This window comes from Protopterus annectens, chromosome 7.part0 (assembly GCF_019279795.1).
Source record: "Protopterus annectens isolate FY-2018-M chromosome 7.part0, PAN1.0, whole genome shotgun sequence".
Classification (NCBI taxonomy): Eukaryota; Metazoa; Chordata; order Ceratodontiformes; family Protopteridae; genus Protopterus; species Protopterus annectens.
The window spans coordinates 89,871,545-89,891,582 of record NC_056739.1 but is presented as its reverse complement, the minus strand read 5'-3'; the positions used below and the strand labels follow the sequence as shown (position 1 = coordinate 89,891,582).

The 20,038-nt window shown below is 40.4% G+C and overlaps 1 protein-coding gene across 3 annotated transcripts in view; it reads left to right on the top strand.

Moving 5' to 3' along the window:
• Nucleotides 1-20,038, top strand: part of NAV1 (neuron navigator 1) — a 2,383,470-nt gene that overhangs the window by 1,896,848 nt on the left and 466,584 nt on the right. For all 3 annotated transcript variants that reach the window (XM_044076515.1, XM_044076516.1, XM_044076517.1), the window contains one exon: nucleotides 6,979-7,100. In XM_044076515.1, coding sequence (XP_043932450.1) covers nucleotides 6,979-7,100 — 122 coding nt within the window. The remainder of the gene's footprint in view (nucleotides 1-6,978; nucleotides 7,101-20,038) is intronic.

The following is a 20,038-nucleotide window of genomic DNA, read 5'->3' as shown; positions in this document are numbered from 1 at the left end:
AGATGCACGCACTCGAGGCACTCCTCAGTATGGAGAAAATCAATATATGTGCAGTAACAGAAACCTGGTTTAAGGCCCCAGAGAGCACCCCAGCACTATCAGGATTCAACTCATACCATTCTTTTCTGCCCCAGAACTTGGACCGAAATACTAAAGGCGGGGGAGTATCCATTTTCATCAAGGATACACACACCTCCAGGTTAGTGGCACTGCACGAGGCAGTGGAAACCATCCATGTGCAACTAACAGTAGGTAAAGCTGCTTTTCAGTTTGTAGCCTGCTACACATCACCCACCTTGTCTCAGGACCCCCACTCGGCATTCTTGAGAACATTGGAGAATATGAAAGCCTCACCAAACACCATGATATTGGGGGATTTCAACTACCCAAACATTGACTGGGAAAACTACTCAAGTCCCAACTCTTTCACCCAACAGTTCCTGGAGTTTATAAACTCAAGTGCCATGGAACAACTGGTCACCACTCCCAGAAGAGGGGACAACATATTGGACTTGGTCATCACCAACATGGGGGCTCAATGTTCCACACCAGAGGTAAACCCCTCATTGGTAAGATCAGACCATAAACTAATCACAATGGACATCCACATCCCGACCCCACTCCCATCCAAGGAAACAACTGTGAAAAATTTCTCAAAAGCAAACCTCACACTTCTCAAGACTGACGTGGAAAGTTTCAAAGCTTCCGGGCTAATGGAAAATGCTACCCAAACTGCAGAATCCTTTACAAATGCAATCTTTGAGCACCTACAGGAATGCATGGATCGTGCCATCCCAAGTAAAACCAAGACTCACTCCTCCAAAAACTGGAGACCAGTTTGGTGGACCCCGGCCATAAATAAGCTATACAACAGAAGGAGGAAACTATTACATGATAAGGCAAAATCCCAAAAAGGGAAGGCATCCCTGATCAGTACTAGCAAGAAACTTCGATCCCTCATAAAATCATCAAAGGCTAGCTTTGAAAGAAAAATCGCCAAAGACTCTAAAGATAATCACAAGGTGTTCTTTAGCTACGTCAAGAATCTGGGTGGCAACTCTCAGATCTGCTCTGAGCTGGTGCAAAATGGCACAAAATACACTGAACCTACTGACATTGCCAACATCCTGGTGGACAGGTTCAGTGCAAACTTTACCCCCCTAAAAGGGCCAGTGTCTATCCCAAAAGAATGCAGTCCCCCAGACATCACAGACACTCAGGTGAAATCAGCCCTCTCCAAAGTAAAAAACACAGCATCAATGGGACCAGATGGTATCCCGGGCTGCATCTTACACGAGCTCCAAAATGAACTAAACCCTCACATAAATTCACTGTTCCAACTCAGCCTTACCACAGGTTATGTACCCAAAGAATGGCATACAGCAACAGTGTTCCCGCTCCACAAAGGTGGTGCCACAATGGATCCCGGGAACTATCGCCCTATAAGCCTCACTAGCCTGGTCTGCAGGGCTATGGAGCACATCATCATGGATCTCATAAACAAAGGCATTGGGAACCTCCAAACACTGGACCCTACCCAATTTGGCTTTGTTAAACGCAGATCTTGTCTCTTAAACCTAGTTGACTTCTTCGAAATAGTAACCAAAGCCATAGATGAGGGGAAAGGTAGTCCACACAGCCTACCTGGACTTCACAAAGGCCTTTGACACAATACCCCACTCTGGTATCATAAATAAGCTTACCAGCTTAAATATTAACCCATATGTCACAAGATGGGTTGCAAACTGGCTCAGGGATAGAACTCACATGGTTAGAGTTGCGGGTGCCAAGTCCAACTCTAAACCGGTTACAAGTGGCATCCCACAGGGCTCAGTCCTGGGACCCCTCTTGTTCAGTATATACTTCTCTGAGGTACAGGCAAACATGGGAGGACTGTGGCTTACCAAGTTCGCAGATGATTGCAAACTGGGAGCCATAATTGACTCGCCGGCTGACACAAGCATCCTCCAGAAGGGCCTTACGGAGACGTATACCTGGTGTCAGAACCATGGCCTCAAGCTAAATGCCAAAAAGTGCATAATCATCCCCTTTGGGAAAAACAAAGTGCCCACAAACTACAACATAGGAGGTAATCCACTAAGTACGGAAGAAATAATTAGGGATCTGGGGACCCAAGTAGATAGTAACCTCTCCGTTGACAATCACATTGCCAAAGTGGTTAGAAAAACCTTCTATATAGCTCACCCAATCACAAAAGGGTTCACATCTAGATCAAGGTCATTGTGCCCCTATTCATCGCTCATCAGGCCCATAATTGAGTACAATGCCCCATTTGGGATGTATCTTACCCGACACCTGCAACAGCTGGAGAGACCTCAAAAATACCTCACTAAGAGGATCCTGGGCCTCAAACAGATGCCCTATGCAGCTCAACTAAAGAAACTCCAGATCTACTCAGTTGCTTACGGTCTACTCAGAGGCGATCTATGCCTGACGTTCAAGGCCATGTTTAACCCGGAATTGTTGGACATGCTCCACCTCAAGAAAACCAAATCCATTAGAGCTACACTCTCCAGGGATTTAAACCTTAGCACAGCAATAAATAGGACATGCTGGAAGGATAGATTCATATCCCAAAGGCTTCCCTCGCTCTGGAATAGAATCTCAGTTCATGTTAGGCAGAGCCCCTCGCTGACCCTCTTCAAGAGAAATCTTGATGAGTGGATGGGAAATCGTAAATTTACTCCTGGGATCACTTCTATGGCCCAGCTGGATAGAGGCTCAGGAATCTAGTCTAAAAGGGAGGCGAAAGCCAACACATTCTGGCTAGGCTTATAAATGCCCTAGGGCAGATAGCCTAGTACCTACCTATGAACCTAAGTCTGTGAGAGATTGTATGTGCTGATGGGGTTCTTCCTTGTATGCATTGTGTCAAATGATGATATGGCCATTTGCTGCATGCACTTGCAGCTCCATATAGTGATGCATCTTTTCCTTGAATGCTGCTTCTGCATGTGGTATCATGCTGAAATGGTCCTTCTAAGCATATGTGCTAGTGTGGCCCCTCTTTGCTTGTATGTGTGGTGGCATGTGTTGCTGAGGTCCTTCCTACCATGCACTGGGTATGATGTGCTGATAAAACCCTCCCCTGTTGCATTTTTTGTGTGTGTTAGAGAGAGCACTTGCTGATGTATGGTATGTGTGCATATGATGCCATGCTCTGTTGTAAACCTGTGTGTGTATGCACGTGCATACCACTGTGTGCTGATATGGTTCCTCTCCACACAAGTGTGGCAACATATGCTGATGTGGCATTTCTCTGTATATTTGTGTGTTTGTGGCACTGTGTGCTGATGTATCTGCTCAGTGTCTGTAGCATCGTTTGCTAACATGACCCTTTCTGTGTCCATGTGAGTCAGCATGTGCAAATGTGTGACTCTTCTTTGCGGGTGTATGAAGCAGCATTGACTGATGAAGGTGATGTTCATTGTGTTACCCTGCTGCAGTCATCACACTTGGGTTATCCTGTCGTCAGGCGGTCCCGCAGTCGGATGGAATTCCAAAGTCTTGGTCCGGCGTCAGTTGCTGTCGCCTCTTCCCTGACGTCATTGCACCAGGGGTATATATAATGCAACCGACGCCATTTTCTTCAGTCTTTCTTGCCGCACGGTGCCCGAAGCAGAAGCAGTGTGCAAGTGCTGGTCGGCCGACTCCTGAGATTTTCGAATTCGAATTTCTGACCAAAGTCTTCTATAAAGCTAAGTACCCCATTGGGGAAACTTTTCTTGCCTCAGACCGATGTCAGAAAAAGTTAGCAATTGTATTTCTTGTGGGAAGCAAATACCTCATAAGGATTTTCATTCTTATTGCATACCTTGCCTAGACCCAGACCACGACGTCACTAGTTGTCATTTTTCTGCCAGGTTTAATAAGCTTACTATTAAAAGACGCTTTGATTTCGCACGACACTACTTCGGTAGGAAATTTAACTACACCATGTCGTCGGAGCAACCGACTACCGGCATGCACAAAAAACGCAAGGATAAGGACAGACAGCCCAGGCCTAAGCCAGATTCCGAGGCCTCAGCTGGTCCGATCTCCGGTCCTCAGTGTGGCTCTGACGCAGCCCCTGACTACCGCGGATCTGGAACCCGAGACCGCTACGGAAATTTTGGCAGAGTGCACCAGGCCGACGCAGCCATTTAGTTCAGGCCCTACCGACGACATTGCTGCAAAAGACGGTGCTACAGAAACGCCATCGGTTTCTGAAGGCATTTTCAGACCGACGACGCTCACCATTAAAACGTTTTCTAAGACGAAGACTCCTACTAAATCTAAAAGGACTGCACTTCAGTCTCCTGTTCAAAGCCCCATGCCTAAGAAACAGATGCTCAAAATGGCTGAAGATTTGATTTCTTTAATCAGGGGTTCCCAGCCCCCTCCTGACAAAAGGCCTAGACAAGAGGAAGATTATGTATCCTCTGAACAAGTGTCCATTTCTTCAGACTTCTCTGAGGACCAATATTACTCCTCCTCCCCTTATGAAGATTCTGATGCTGAGGATTCTATTCCCTCAGCTTCTCCTCCTGAAGACTACTCCTTTGGGGAAACTTTACACACTATGAGGGAACATTTTCACTGGGAAGGTCAGGACTACTCTGACTTGAAGAAAAGGCTCAGAGAGTTTCTTTTACTCCCTCAACACAGACCACTTGCCATCCCACCAGTTTTGGACATTGTGGATGATGTTTACTTAGAATTCAGTTTGAACCCAGACTCTCTACCTCCTGCTCCGGCTAAGCCTGACAAATACTATAGAGTGCCTGATTCCCACAAATTTCTTTACAAAAGCCCTGTAGCTGACCCAGAGACTATCTCCCAGGGTCCCAAGGGGGCTAAGGCTTCTATGGCTAAAAACCCTGTACCTTCTGAGAGGGATTCCAGAGCACTAGACAGGTGGGGAAAAAAGGTTTACACCTCAGCCACACTAGCTATGAGGGCACTAAATTGCCAATTTCACATGCTTAAGTATCAGCAATTCCTAATCTCTCAGTTAAAGCAAAGAATAACCACTCTCCCTCAACAACCTGAAATGAAAGAAGTACAGGATCTGTTGCCAATTAACTGGGTCTGTTATACGTAGGCATGCTTGGTTAAAGGAACAAACTCTGCCTGATCATGTTAAAGCAAAACTTCTAAATGCTCCCTTACAGCAGGATGTTCTTTTTGGAGTTAAAGCAGAAGAAGTCTTAAAGAAAATGGAGGATAAGGCAAAATCTATGCAGACAGTCAAAGATTTCCTACAGGTACAACCCCCTCGCCTCAGCAGAAACTGGCCAACAAAAAATTGGTCCTTTCCAGCTACTGACAGACCACAGAGGGGTAAATACAGACGTCCAAGGGGCAGACGACAACCACAAGCCCAGTACAAACTTTGTATTTGCTTATAGCTGAAGGGATTTTGTGTTTGTGCAGAGGTTACTCAATTTGGTACTAAATACTGACCACCTTTTTGGGGGCACCTGACATCTGGGGCAAGAAAAACTGAAGAAAATGGCGTTGGTTGCATTATATATACCCCTGGCGCACTGACATCAGGGAAGAAGCGACAGCAACTGACGCCAGACCAAGACTTTGGAATTCCAGCCGACTGCGGGACCGCCTGACGACAGGATAACCCAAGTGTGATGACTGCAGCAGGGTGAACACTCGAACATCTACATTTATGGTAGGTACAAAACTGTACTTTCTCTGCTTGTGTGAGTGGCACTATATGTTAATGTGGGCCCTTTGCTGCGTGTGTGTGTTGTACCTCTTGCTTTTATGACCCTTGTCTGTAAGCATGTATGGTTACATGTGCTGATTTGGTCCTTCTTTCCATATGTATATGTCACCATATTCCGATTATGTCCTTCTTTTCACATGTGCGAGGTAGTGTGTGTTGATGCAGCCCTTCCGTGTGTGTGTGTGTGTGTGTGTGTGTGTGTGTGTGTGTGTGTGTGTGTGTCTGTGTGTATGCATGTGCCATATTATGCCCTGAATATGTGTGCTGATATGACTCTTCCCATTTGTGCCAAAATTGGAGTTTGCCACTTCCCCATTTGTGCCGAAATTGGAGTTTGACTTCCCCATTTGTGCAGAAATTGGAGTTTGCCACATGGCCTTCTGTGTGCCGGATAGTGCTGACCCTTTGGTGTGTACACTTATGAATAAAGCATACTTGGAGGTCATTTCTGTGTGTCTATGCTAGAAGCTGTTTGAACTGATATAGTCCATGTCTGTGTGTATCGGTGAGCAGGTGTTTGCCAGCCTGATCTTTGTATGGACTGTTGCATGTTGACATTAACATTTTTGTTTTAAGTGCTATGTACTGGTGTGGTTGTGTGCCTGGGTATCTGACACAGCACTGACACAGCCCATTTTGGGAGTTTACATGTGGTAGAGGATATTGATGTCACCATTCTGAAGTTGTGTAAGAGAAGGAGAGCATTGATATTACCCTTATGAAAGTAAGGTGGAGTGTGGCAGAATGCACCGACATGATAATTTATGAAGCAATATGTGCACATGTGGCCCTTTGGCTCAGGCATTGCTTGTACTGACATACTTCTTGCATGGACAGCAAGTGTGAAATAGCGTGTAGTGTGAGGAGCAGAAATTACTGACATGCATTGGTGCATGTGTGTGGTGGATTCCTTACACATGTCTTTGTATGTGTGTGGCAGACTGCCAACATGTTCCTGCCTCATACGTGAGATACAGATAGTGCTGAAGTGGTCCTATCTTGATTCTGAGATGCCGAGTTCTGACATGGGTCCTGTCTTATATATGTGTGCAATTTAAACAGTTCTGACATGACTTTTGTATGTCTGAGTTGGATGGTTATAGTCTTTTAGTGCATGTGCAAAGCAAAAAGCAATAATGTGGCCCTTGACCATGCTTGGGCCAAAGTGTGTAGATTGTAGCTCTGTATTCCTTTTGTCTTTGTGCCTATTCTTTCTTTTTGTCTCACATCAGAATTGCGGATAAAAAGGCAGAATTCATCAGACAGCATTTCCAGCCTGGGCAGCATCACAAGTCACTCGAGCATTGGAAGTTCCAGAGACGCTGATGCCAAGAAGAAGAAAAAGAAAAGCTGGGTGAGTTGGATAAAATGAGTTAACTTGTTCACGTAAAACACTGGGCTGCATGATGAGTGGTAGTAATAAGGCACGGGCACACTTGCACAAGAGTAAGGCAGGTTACCAGAGCTATCCCTCTGGCAGTAGAGGACCAACATCTGAATGAAGTTTTATACATGGTTTGTGTGTATCCGCATGCATTAGCTCAGATGTTTATTGGGTCATAAACTGAAAACTTGAATTTAAAAGCTACATCTTATTAAGGTTTCCCATATTCCTTGCTTAAGTTTGATGCTGCTACAGCTTCCCCCTGCTTGTTTACTCTTTTCATTTGTTTTTACTTCTTATATGCATACCAAGTTTAAACACCCATGTTTTAAATCATTCCTTTCAGTTTAGTCTACTCATATTCTCTGTTTTTATGCACTTACAGCCTTTTATATTTGTTATGTAATAATTAAGGGGGAATAGTTTTTCTTGCAGACCTGCTCACTGTCGCTTAGAGAGAGAGAAAAATACACTGCATTGCTGATCTCTGGGGATACCCCAGTGGTTTGAGCAAACTCCCTTTACTATAATCCTGTGAGTTCATTTCTCTAGCCATTGTTGCACCCATGCCGTTGCCCTATGACCCACCTCAGGCTTAATTTTTTCAGTACTATTATGAATGTTATTGTTAGTACCTTAATGGACTCTTAAGAAAGTCATAGCTACAGCTTGTTTCTAATTTGCTCTGATTTATACCCAAAGAACTGTTTTTGGAGTACCTGGCATAGCTTTCCTCAGATGAAGCCCCACTTTCTTGGGTCCTTTTCTGTATGTTAGCAAACAGGTTGGTGGGACAGATCAACAACGCTGCTATATGCGGATGATATGGCTTTACAAGCAAATGCTGAACAGCAACATCAGCAAATGATAGGAGAATGGAATACAAAACTGAAGGCACACAAGATGATCCTGAATACAGACAAAACAATTGCCATAGCAGCAAATGGGTGAAATCAGAAGAAACTAAAATTGCTTCAAGTACCTTAGAGGGGTGGTTGTGGAGAAGGAGGAGGTCAACACTAGAAACAGAGGACATTTCCAAAATGGCTGCATATTGATCAACAGGTAGATTTGAGCTCTCTGAATGTGAAAGCAGAAGCTCAGATAAAGGGGACATTGTAATTGTCAGCTTGCATAAAATTGTTCACTGGCCATTAATTACACTGCCTGGATGCTAGGAAAGAAGAAATTAGGAACTTCTGCGTGAAAATTAACAGAAGAGAAAAGTCTGAATGGGAAGAATCCTGCAACTGTTCATCAAGAAGCAGTTCAAATATCAGATTTGTTATAAGACATGGCTTCCAGTAATTTAGAAGAAAAAATAAATTAAATACTCAGTCTTGTTTAAAATAAATGAAACACAGAAGGAATATATACATTCTAATAATAAAAGACTGGACAAAATAGAAGCTTTAACTATCTATTCAGATGAAATAATAAAATTGTAAAAATCAGAGGTTGAAATGAAGAAATGGGTGGCTGAAAATAGAAGAGTTAAGAGGACAAAGTGTGCAGAGAAGACCTGAGACTTTCTGCTGTATGAGAGAAAGTGGAAGGAACAGTCTATTAATTTAATTAAAGTACAAATAAGCAACTGGACTATTGTTTCAGCAGTGTTTGTTAATTTAGAGTATGTTGCATGTATTCTCCAAACTTGGCTATGGGAAAGCAGTCAAGACCTTTGATAGTAAAGATGCAGTCTTACCAGCAGAAAAAAGTTGATCCTGGCAAAACTGTGACAGAAAGGAAAAGCATTAAAAATTGGAGACAGTACAGTATTTGTGGAAAATGATTATTCACCATATACCAGGCTGAAGAGAGAAGCAAGTTTATCCCAGCAATTAGACACTGTCTAGATGCAGGTAAGATTCATGCTGCTATGTTCAGAATATTTTTCCTAGTGGAAGGAACACATATTTTGATGTAGACCAGGCAGAGAAATAATTTAAAATTTATCAAACAGAATGAGCCAGCAAGCAGAAGGGGGATTCTGCATCTCATTTTTTTCTGACAATAAAGCCACAGCAGCGACTTTACCAGTGAAAATGGTTCCATTGGTCCAAAGGAATATGCTTGAGAGACAGAAAAAACAACAAAGGAGATGACAAGTAGAATCAAGAGTACATCTGACTTGAACCAGTGATTGGTGTTGGGAGAGTGAGATGATCAAAAAGACCAGCAACATTAAAGTTAGTGAACAAATGTAAGATTATAAAGCACGAATCACACTAGATATAGGAACTGACATGTGAAATATGTTTTTTTTTAAAGAAGTGGTTGATAATAACTAACTTTGTTAAACTTGTGATTGAGCTGTAAAGTACATATACCTCTTTCTAATTAATGTTTAGAAGGACACAGAAGGTATTTAAAAAGTTACTAAGTAAAACTTTTTTTGTATAAAAATGATGTTAATTGCGTGTTATATTGTAAATCAGTTTTGTATAGTTTGCAGTTGGCTATTTTAAATGTGAGGTAGGGAAATTTTATCAGTGGCTGCTACATATGTTAAAGATGCTAAAGCAAGTGTTTGTAAGATATACAGGCTTATAGACTCTAACAAGATAAGAAAAGCTGGTCATAAACAAGTTAAGGTTAATGTGATATTGTGATTTGGACTGCTGGGGTGGGATATAAAAGTGTATTGATATATGTAGCATAGTAACTACCCCTGTTTTGTAAGGGTGCTGTCTGCATTAATACCCTTGGTTTTAGCTGTAGACAAGATTTTTAAGTAAATAGGCTTGAGAAATAAGACAAAAGATAATGGTAGATTTCTTACTTCTCCAAAGTTGTTTTTTTTTTTTTTTCATTTGCAAATCCTCTCAATGGTAGACAATAAGTCCTGCAGGTGCAAGCAGTTGGCCAGGGGAAGTCTATATGTTGTGTTGCAAGTAAAATTTACAAAGATTATTTCATGCATCTGAAAAGTTGTTATATGTCCTTCCCCGCCACACCCCCCATTCCTGACCACTTTCACTTTGAAAATGATGTCTGGCAGTTGCAAGCAATTAATAGTAAGATTTCCGATAACTCATTGCTTAGAGAAAGGTAACATTTAAAAGTGCAAGGACTTGTGCTTCTGTGAAAAATAAGTAAAGTTTGAAACCATGGAAAGTGAATAAGTAGTAGGCTCTTCCGCAGTCATTAATGCATTTAATAGCACAGTGTACAGTTTAGTTTATTTAAAGGTAGCCAGTATATTTTTTCTTAGGACTAAAAGTTAATGTGTACAGAAAGCATGCAAGTTGTTTATAGACATCTAGGAGGGAAATGGGATAACAAAAGAACATATAGCCATCAATCTGAGTAGGAATCTGGTTGCAACATATGCTTTTAGCATGGGTAACCTTAATTTTAGATTAAGTGGTGTCTGTGGGTGCAGCCATCTATTTGGGGCAACTGGTATCTGGAGGGATAAACTTAATTTGCTGAAAAAAAGCATGGTTTTGTGCCTTTGCTCTAAATTAAAAGTAGATATGGGGGTTAGTTTTTTGTTTCTTTGTTTCATTGATGCAAAAAGTCTTGAAAAAAACGTGATACATTTTCAAATGAAGGTGAGAAGAAGCAACTGCCTAAAACATCAGCCTGTCAGGGCACTTCAAGATGTTGGAACACTGATCAACAGCTTAATTTCAATTCTCCCACTGTGAAAAACGAAACTGAGAGAGAAGGGCTAGTCATTCTGGCAGCTGTAGTAAAATTCAGTTAGTGTCTAGTGGGTATACTGCTTGGATGCCAGCAAATAAGAAACATAGAGAACCTGAAATAAAATCAACTAGAAAAACTGAAGAAAAAACTAACTGGGAAGAATCCTGCAGCTGTTAAGCAAAAAGCAATTCAAACTCCAGCTTTGGTGCAAGAGATGGCTTCTAGTAATTTAGAGAAAAAAAAAATCAAATGTACTCAGAGCTGATCAAAACAAATTAAACATTGAAGGAGTACATCAACTCAAATAACAAAAGTCTTGAAAAATGGAAGAATATTTAAGCAACTGTTCAGATGAACTGATGAAACTGCAAAAGTCACGAGGTCAAAATAAAGAAAAGGCTGGCTGGGTATGACATTGCTTAAGATCTGCTTCAAAAATGATAGAGTTAGAGGATAGAGCATCCATTGAAAACCCGTACAATAACTGGGCTAGACTAGATAGATAATATATTTCACAGGAACATGTACATTTAATTGAAAGCTTTGAGACCCATCCAATAACTATTTTTGATCATGCACCGATAAAGTATCATATTTAACAAATTAGTGCAATATCATATTTGGCAAATTAGTGCAATATCATATTTGGCCCTTTGACTTCCCCACTCTGGGCCAGTAATCAAGGAGCTCTAATCCTCACCACTGACACTGTAGAGGGACATTCACTTGGAACAAAAATAGATACACCCAGTATTTCCAGATACAGCTGTCTGCATCAAGCACAGTTTCCCTTAAGACCACATGGGGAACACACTCAGCCTGGCTTTTTGGTCCCCCCCCCCATGTCCCCAATAAGGCTTCCACTGGCACTGCTATAGGGTTAAGTCCTCAGCTGAATGTCCAAGCCAGGTCCTGCAGTACCCTCTCTGTGAAACCAGTGCTTCATGTCCCTGCTTCAAGTAGCTCACACACACGCACACACACACACACACACACACACACACACACACACACACACACACACACACACTTGGGAAAGGCTGGCACAGATTTATCTGCTGTGCCCCTTCAGCCCAAACTATATGGTAGTTATCACTGCCACCAGACACTACAAAGCCAGCTACCTAAGGCTGTTGCAAGGGTACCCAGTTATACGGAGTGAAATTAATATTAATACAAATGGTAATGTTGACCAAACAGCCAGGCTTCAGGAATGGCCACAATGTCACCAATAGATATAAGTGCTCTCAAAGGTTAAAATAGTCTCTAAAGGACCAATCACAATGAAAAGTTTATATATGTTTAATAATAAATAATAAAAGAACATGAAAATACAAACTATCTATTTACAGTAAACACTGTTGTTTCAATCACAGGAAATATTGAAAGTAACACAGCTGGAAAGATTCACACAGTTACAGGAAAACAATACTTGACTATTCTCTCTAAATTTTCCTGACTGATCTAGAGATTTACTGCTCCTACTTTCTTAATAGAGCAAGGCAAGATGAAGTAGGTGAGGGATCCTTCTGTGTCAGGTTCCAAGAAACAGACTGCCCTGAGACTTCTGTCTCACCTAATATTAAAACAGGGTCTACTTCAGATGTTCGAAATCCCATATTATCGAATCTAAAATAACCGAGATAACTTTACCGAAACTTCATATGAACAAAAATTTAAAAGAACAAATTACACATAGAACAGCTATTTTAAATAGTTTTCTGACATCAAGTCCACTGCCAGTCCAAGACCATAATTTATTTTCTTACATTTTTTGCAGAGGGGGCTGTGCCCCCCTGCAAATTAAATATATCAACTCCAAGATCGTACTACAGTGACGAAAAAGGTACAATGCCCACATTTGTGCGAGAACTGCCTGGTGAGGTATGCACCGTACAGCATTACCATTCTGTTTTTATAATGGTGCTACTTACACAAAGAAAGTAACTTATTTTTGGTTATGTGCCATTCGTTCTTTTAAAATTTCATTCATATGCGGTTCTGGGAAAGTCGTTTCTGTCATTTCGGATTTGATAATAATGCATTTCAAACACTTCAGGTAGACCCATTAAAACTTTATTTCTGTAAAAAATGACATCACATACATCTGGTCATCTGACTTCAGAATTTAGCACCTACATGTCAGTAATACACACACAAGTGTTTTGCTGAGATCTGGTGCAGCTTCTGGAAATCATAAAATAACTACAGACTTCTACTCCTCTTACAGAGACTAACAAACCATGCTTCTCACAGACAGTGTGTCTCTGGCTTCATTCCAAACTGTGAGATAACATTTTTATGGCCTAGGCTCAGTAATTTAATTTATTATTGTTTTCCAAAGTTAACTGGAGCTGAGCTTAACCTCTTCTCTTCTCTTCCAGTATTCTCTGTTTACTTATATGTATTTGATTCAGGTGCAATACAGTCAGGACCCACTGTTGGTACATTTTTAACACAAGCAACTTTACAAATCCATTTTTGACAGAAGCATATGTACAAATCAGTTTGATATTCAAATAACATATAATTCTGTGCTAGTTTCCAGCTAGCTGTGCTGGCATATGTTACACATCCACTGCCCTGCTTCTGGTATAGCTGGCAATAACTCACATTGTCACAGACCCTAGTGTGCTTTTTCTGCATGGGCTTAGCACTATCTCAATTTGTTTTTGGCACGCACTGATAAAAAACTAGGTTAAAAATGCAGGATAATGAAGTAAAAATGAGACACTAGTGCTTTCCCCTGTACCTGCTAAAAAGAGAGGAATTTAAGGAACTGGTAGTGGAAATTATTTAAGAGCCATTAGGGAAGACAGTAATATCTTCAGAGGTTTTAGTTAGTGAGTATGATATGGTGAAAACTGAGTTAAAAGAATAGGGTAGAAATAAAAGAAAGATACAGTTAAAATGTAATAGGAATTACTTAGAGGGGCTGACAAAGGTTAAATTATTGGAGAATAAGGGGAATCTCACAGGACAAGAAGGGGTGGAAATGCAGAGTGCTAAAGAACTGGAATAACAATTTACAAAGCAGCACTGGAAAGATTATGTATGGCTTCCAAATTTACAAAACAAAGTCCAGAAGGTTTAGGATTTTTGCTTGAAAGTGTTTGAATAGTTTTTATAATGAAAGTAGACTTCAAAATAATGTTTCCTCAGGAAGAGAGCAAATGTCGCAGGTGTGATGAAGAGACAGAGAGAGAGAGAGAGAGAGAGAGAGAGAAAGGTAACTAGGAACATGTTTTTGGGTGTGTAATGAGATGACAGATTTTAAAAATTCCCTACAGAGTGCTCTGTCAGAAGTATTCATGGATCAAATGGCTGTCACTAAGGAAATGATTCTTTTGAGCTAGGACACTGGATCTGAATTTCCTAGACATATTAAGGCTAGTAAGTTTATGCTATTGGTTGCCAAAAACTAATTACTAGAAAATGGATATCAAGGTTTACCTTTATTTGATTGTGTGCTGTTTGCACGTCTTTTAAGGTCGAAAGTACAGCAGCAAAAAACTAAACTCGAAAAAATGTGTTTGAATGGCTAATAAGTGAATGTATTTTGCCATTCAAACACATGGACAAATTCAAAAATGGTTTTCTGTTAAACCATTTTTGACGTTTATCCTTGGAAGTGTTCCGTAATTTGCTTTTACAAGTCGCACAAAAGCACAATCGCACATACCATGTGTGACAAACTTAAGGTAAACTGATATCAAAATCTAAACCAACTATAATTGATGTTATTTAGTATTGTTAAAGAAATGAAAGATCTGGAAGTGGAATCTTTAGAAAAAAGAACAAATTACATAGAAATAAATTGGAATTTGCAAGAGCAATACATGCAAAATAATGTTTAGGGGGAGGAGTAGCGAGATTTAAGAGAAGTCAGGAATTGAGCAACTTACTTAATATTGGAGTGAATAACAGTTCTGAAGAGAGACAACATATATGCAATGTATAGTGCATGTAAAAAGACATTAATATGGCTTATTTTCTTTCCTGTTAACATATGTGCACCTGTGTCTTAAGAGATAAATTAATAAAGGTGTTTAAAAAAAAGAAACATTTTAGGCCATTAAAGTCATTCTCTCAAACACAACCTATCCGTGGATCTTACTGTCTCTTTTAGTAAGTTGCTCCCTGCTGCCTACAGACTTGCTTAAAACTGGTAACATGTATACAAGTCTTGTAGGATTTTTATAGTGGTTTCTTTTTGATAAGTCATGGTGAGTGAAGTGAGTTGAGTTTTTTTACTTCTGATGTAGTAAGGAGACAGACAGCAGACCTTTCCACTTTTTTGGCATTCCACATACTTTGTGATAACAGTGTATACCAGCAACATGTGTTTCAAGTTACTGAGTGTTGTTTTGTTTTTCCTCCAATGCTGACCTTCAACCTTTTTTACAGGTGCATGCGGTAAGTGTGTGCTGTGTTTGTATTTAAGGACCCATTCATGTAGCATTGGGCTTATGACGACCGTTTATTCATTGTGTGCTCACACCCTTGAGGCATTCAGTTTGAAATTGATACCGTATATGGCAAGCATGGTGTGTGCAGTTTTTCTGCTCATTTACTTGCTGTTTTGTGGTACATTTTCAGGATATCACAGCAATTCAGCTTATTCCAAAGTGTTAAGATAGAATACTGAACCATCAGAAGCTAGCTTAGAGAAATATGTGAATAAAGTGCTTCAAAATGGCTAAACATCCACAAATCTTCAGAAAAGAAAATCAGGCATAATTTCTACAGTAGTTTAGCTTTGCTGTTAAAATATGTTGCTACATTACAGAGGTACCTTTTTAGTTTGATTGTCCTTTTTGAAGATTTAGTGAACACAATGTGCAGTTACTTATATGTTGCCAGATGTTGAACTCCTTCCGTCTTTGACATCAGTACACAATGTTATGGACATGCAGGTGTCCATGTAGAGCATTACCTACAGTTTACTTCCTTGTTGTGGCTGAAAGGACCAACATGGAGTCTAATTACATCATATGAGTATGAGGATCTTGTGGGATTTTAGCACCAGATCCATTGATTATGTCTTTTTGAAGATCTGCTAGCAGAACTCAGTGCCTCAAGGGTTGACAGCATCTTTCCTCCTCTCATGGCTTGCACTCCAGAACTAATAGTTGTAAGAAATACCCCCCGCTTTCCCATTACATGTGTGCGCTTGTCCCTGAAATGCCTTACTCTGCCATTTCTTACATTGTTGGACTGTTCGTAATGGCTGCAGGCCTTTAAGACGACAGTGGCTCTGTAGGGATTAGTCACTACTGAGCAGCTGATGATAGCTTGTGTCAGGGACTGCTTATTAACTGCAGCGCCTTACTTATGGATCCAGTTTGTGCCTTTCCTTCTCCAAACTGTGCATGGTGCAATGGGCTTTTTCTAATATTATCTGCTTAGAATCTTCATATATAGCCTTCATTTGAGCTGTTCATACCTTCTAAGGAAGCTGGCTTGTACTGGTGTGGTGATCATGAAGTATAGTATACTCACACAGTGCACAGCAACTTTCTGACTCAAGATGCACCATCCCATTTTAAAATGGACCCCACTTATGACCCAGTATAGTGTGACTGGGGAAGGCCAAAGAGGCTTGCTCAGAACTGTGGGACAGTCACTATAGCTGCTGGTGAGATTTGATGCTGTTTTTTATGTTTTAGATTTCTTGGCTGTTAGGACTAGCTCACATATGAAGAAGTGACATTTGTCCCTTGTCCATGTACAGTCTCAAAGACACAAGTACTGTTGTCACTTTAGACATACAGAAGCTGAACCAGAATACCTAGATAATAAGGAAAAGTACTTTGTGATATGCAGCGCACATGGAATCAGTACAGCAAGTAGTTGTTATCCAGCTCACATTATCCAAGAAATGCAAGCAGGATGTCTACAATAAATGTAATGTCTGCCTTTTACTCTGCATTTCAAAGGAAAGGCTTGGAAAAGCAGGTACATTATAATGAGGTTTAGTTACCTGTTCTAGAATATCCAAGCTACTGGGATGCAAGAAATTCACTGTAGGGAGACAGTTAACGGCTACTGCTGCTGTGCAATGCAGGAAGAAAGGATGCCATAGTCTGAAAATGTTTCGAAACATAGTAATGTGTTTTTTCCTAATCTCTTCATGTTACTTGTTAAATGAATTTCTGGATTTGTTGATCATTGAGAATTACACGGTTTCCACACACAAGAATGTAGGGATGGGTACATTACCTCAAGACTGGCCAAGGCTTTTAAAAAAAAAAAAAAAACAGAAAAAAAAAAAGACTGCGCAAGGCTTTGTTCTTTTACTTCATGTTCTGTAATATTACCAGTGGGCACAGTTGTGGCGGGAGTGGAGTACCCCCACACACACACTTTTCTTTGTTTTTAAATGATTTTATTAAATTATCATTTAAGACAGGAAGATGTACATTAATAAAAAGAAAACAAACCATATTAACATTTGTCATATTCATACATTATACATTGCATGTTTTCTTTCTTTTTAACAGTTATTCACTCGAGCATTACATTGCTCAATTCCTGCCTTCCCTTAAATTTATCTCCTCCTCCTGCACATTATCTGCATGTATTGTTCCCAGAAATTCCATTTATGTCTAAGTAATTTCCTCCTCCTCATTTTAAAGCCCCCACCTATGTTCATTTTTCCCCTTTTACAATATGTAGTATTTCAGGTGATTTAGATTTTGATTGCCATTTTCTAGAAATTGCTTTTTTGGAAGTCAGCAACATTAAACTTATATAGGCCTTACTATGCACTGCCAATTTAGATTCTGTAGCCCAACTCGAAAAATTCTATCACAGTCAAAATGTTTTTGAATATCCTTAAAGATCACATTGACCTTACCTGCCCTTTTTTCTCTGCCTATTCAATAACGTTAAAGGTACTTTCAGTTGATCTACAGGTGCTATCCCTAGTACAAACCCACCTGTTCTCAACCTATCAACTATTACAGTCTAACTTTTAGCACTCTCACAAAGATATTTGCTTCTGCATTACAATGTGATATGGGACTTTAATTTTTCATATCAAATGTATCCCATTTCTACTTTTATAAAATATTCAGAATAGTTTCTTCTATTACTTCTCTCATCCTTCCTTCTATCGTTGTACTATATAAAACTGGTGCCAACACATCTGCAACCGAAACACTCTTCTTTTATAAAAATCAGTTGGCTAACCATCAGGTTCTCTAGCCTTCTCTCCCTGTAAATGCCTAATTGCCCCATGCAACCTTCCCTTTTCCAATCACTTTATTCATTTCTTTCGTATTGTCATTCTTCAGAGCCATCCCTAGTTGGGTCACCAGCACTCCTTCCTGTCCGCTTTCCTCCTTTTGTAGCTCTTCGTAGTAACACCTAAACACTTCTCTAATAGCTCTGTTAGCCTTCCTTTACATGCCTTCTCTCCTTGGCCCTTTATTTTCCATGTTAACATCATCGTTTATATTTCTCTTCTTCCCCGCCAACCTGTCCTCTCCTGGCCATTTCCATACTTAATTTTGATAGTTCCAGACTCTTCATTTTCTGCTTCATCTTAACTTGCATCCTCTCAACTTCCCAAAGCCCCACCTTTTCCAAATGTTCTCTGTGCTGTATCATTTCATGCAGTTCTTCTATTATCCAAAGCTCTTGCTCCAGCCTTCTTTCTCCTCCCTCTCCTCCTTGTAAACATAGCACAGCATACCAAGCCCATGTCTCACTGCATGACCTTCCCTACCATTGTGTTTTGTAACTGCCTCCCATCACACTTCATATCCAGTTAATAGAAACAGAGTAACAATACTAGGTAAGTGATCGCGAGGACCATAAGATGCATAGCCATATTGGTACCAGCCTATGAACCTTTTCAAGCACTTTATAATGATTATTGCAAGCCTCTGTATGACATTCCTGGTTTTTATTTGTGTCTACCCATTCAATCACCAAGACTAACCTTAAGGGTAGTCAAAGCACTACTTTATTTGACCTAAAATGGTAAATCATTGCATAGGCTGGGAAACATGAAGTTAGGAACCTATCTGTTTTCAGCTAGTCTTATTTATTTGTCGGTGTAAATTTAAGTCTGTTATGTAGATGTTTATAGATCTACTGGTTTTGCAAATAAAGAGAACATCAAATAGGAGTGGGTCTTTCATGACTCAAAAATCAAGGCGCAGGTCACCTCAGATCAGCCTGTAGGATACCAAGTGCAATGAGAGTTGTGCTAATCTGTTGGGCTAGTTGAAGGATTTAAGGCCTTTGATTTTCATGATAAGGTATCTGTGGAGACCTTCTAGTTGAGCTATAAGAGTTGATGTATATATACTAAAGGGGCATTGTATTCAGTAATGGGTCTGTTAACAGAAGAGCACAGTGAAGGGATGACTTCTCTGGATCTTGAAGACATTCCTTTGGAAATCAATTGGGTCAGACAGATGAATTTATTGATTATGGTGGAAACGTGATTATCGAATGATAGGGAATTATCCACATAAGTATCGAGGCCTGTTATAACTGTGTCTGTCCTAAGAGGAGTACCACTTATAATATATGAGGTGGGAATATTTGTTTTGTTTAACTAAATGCTACTATGCTGCTTTTTTAGCATTTAACTTGAGGATGTGTTTAGTACACCAGGCATGTGCATATTCCAATCCTTGCAGCAACTGTTTAGTATCAGTGGATGTATGGAAAACAGTGCCCGACTTGCAGTCATCAGCAAATGTAGTCAACCACAATTCTGGGATATTGGAATGGATCGCTGCAAAATAAATCCTAAACTGGAGTGGGCACAGGACTGATCCCTGAGGCAACCCACTAGATACAATTTTATGCTCAGAGTGGGTACCCAGCAACTCTCAAAACCTCTGATCTGTTGGATAGCAAATTTACAATTCAGCGGAGAACATTGTTTTTCTATTTTTTTTTAACAATACCAGCACAGGAAATAATGTCAAAAGCCTTAGCCAGGTCGAGATAAGCAGTGTGCAATGAGTGAGCGTTGTCCACAGCCTCTGTAACCTTTTCAAAGAAACTTACTAGTTTCAGGAGGCGGGGCCTACTATACATAAAACCAAACTGATTTTGATCTAGATATATTAAATTGCCTGTATCTACACAAATGTGCTCTGCTATGATACGTTCCATGGCTTTGCATACAAGGCTGATGGGTCCATAAATTGCCTGGATCTGCAGAAGGGCCACCCTTGTGTAGAAGAGTCACAGTAGTAGTTCTCCAAGTACTGGGCTCAACCTCTGTTGAC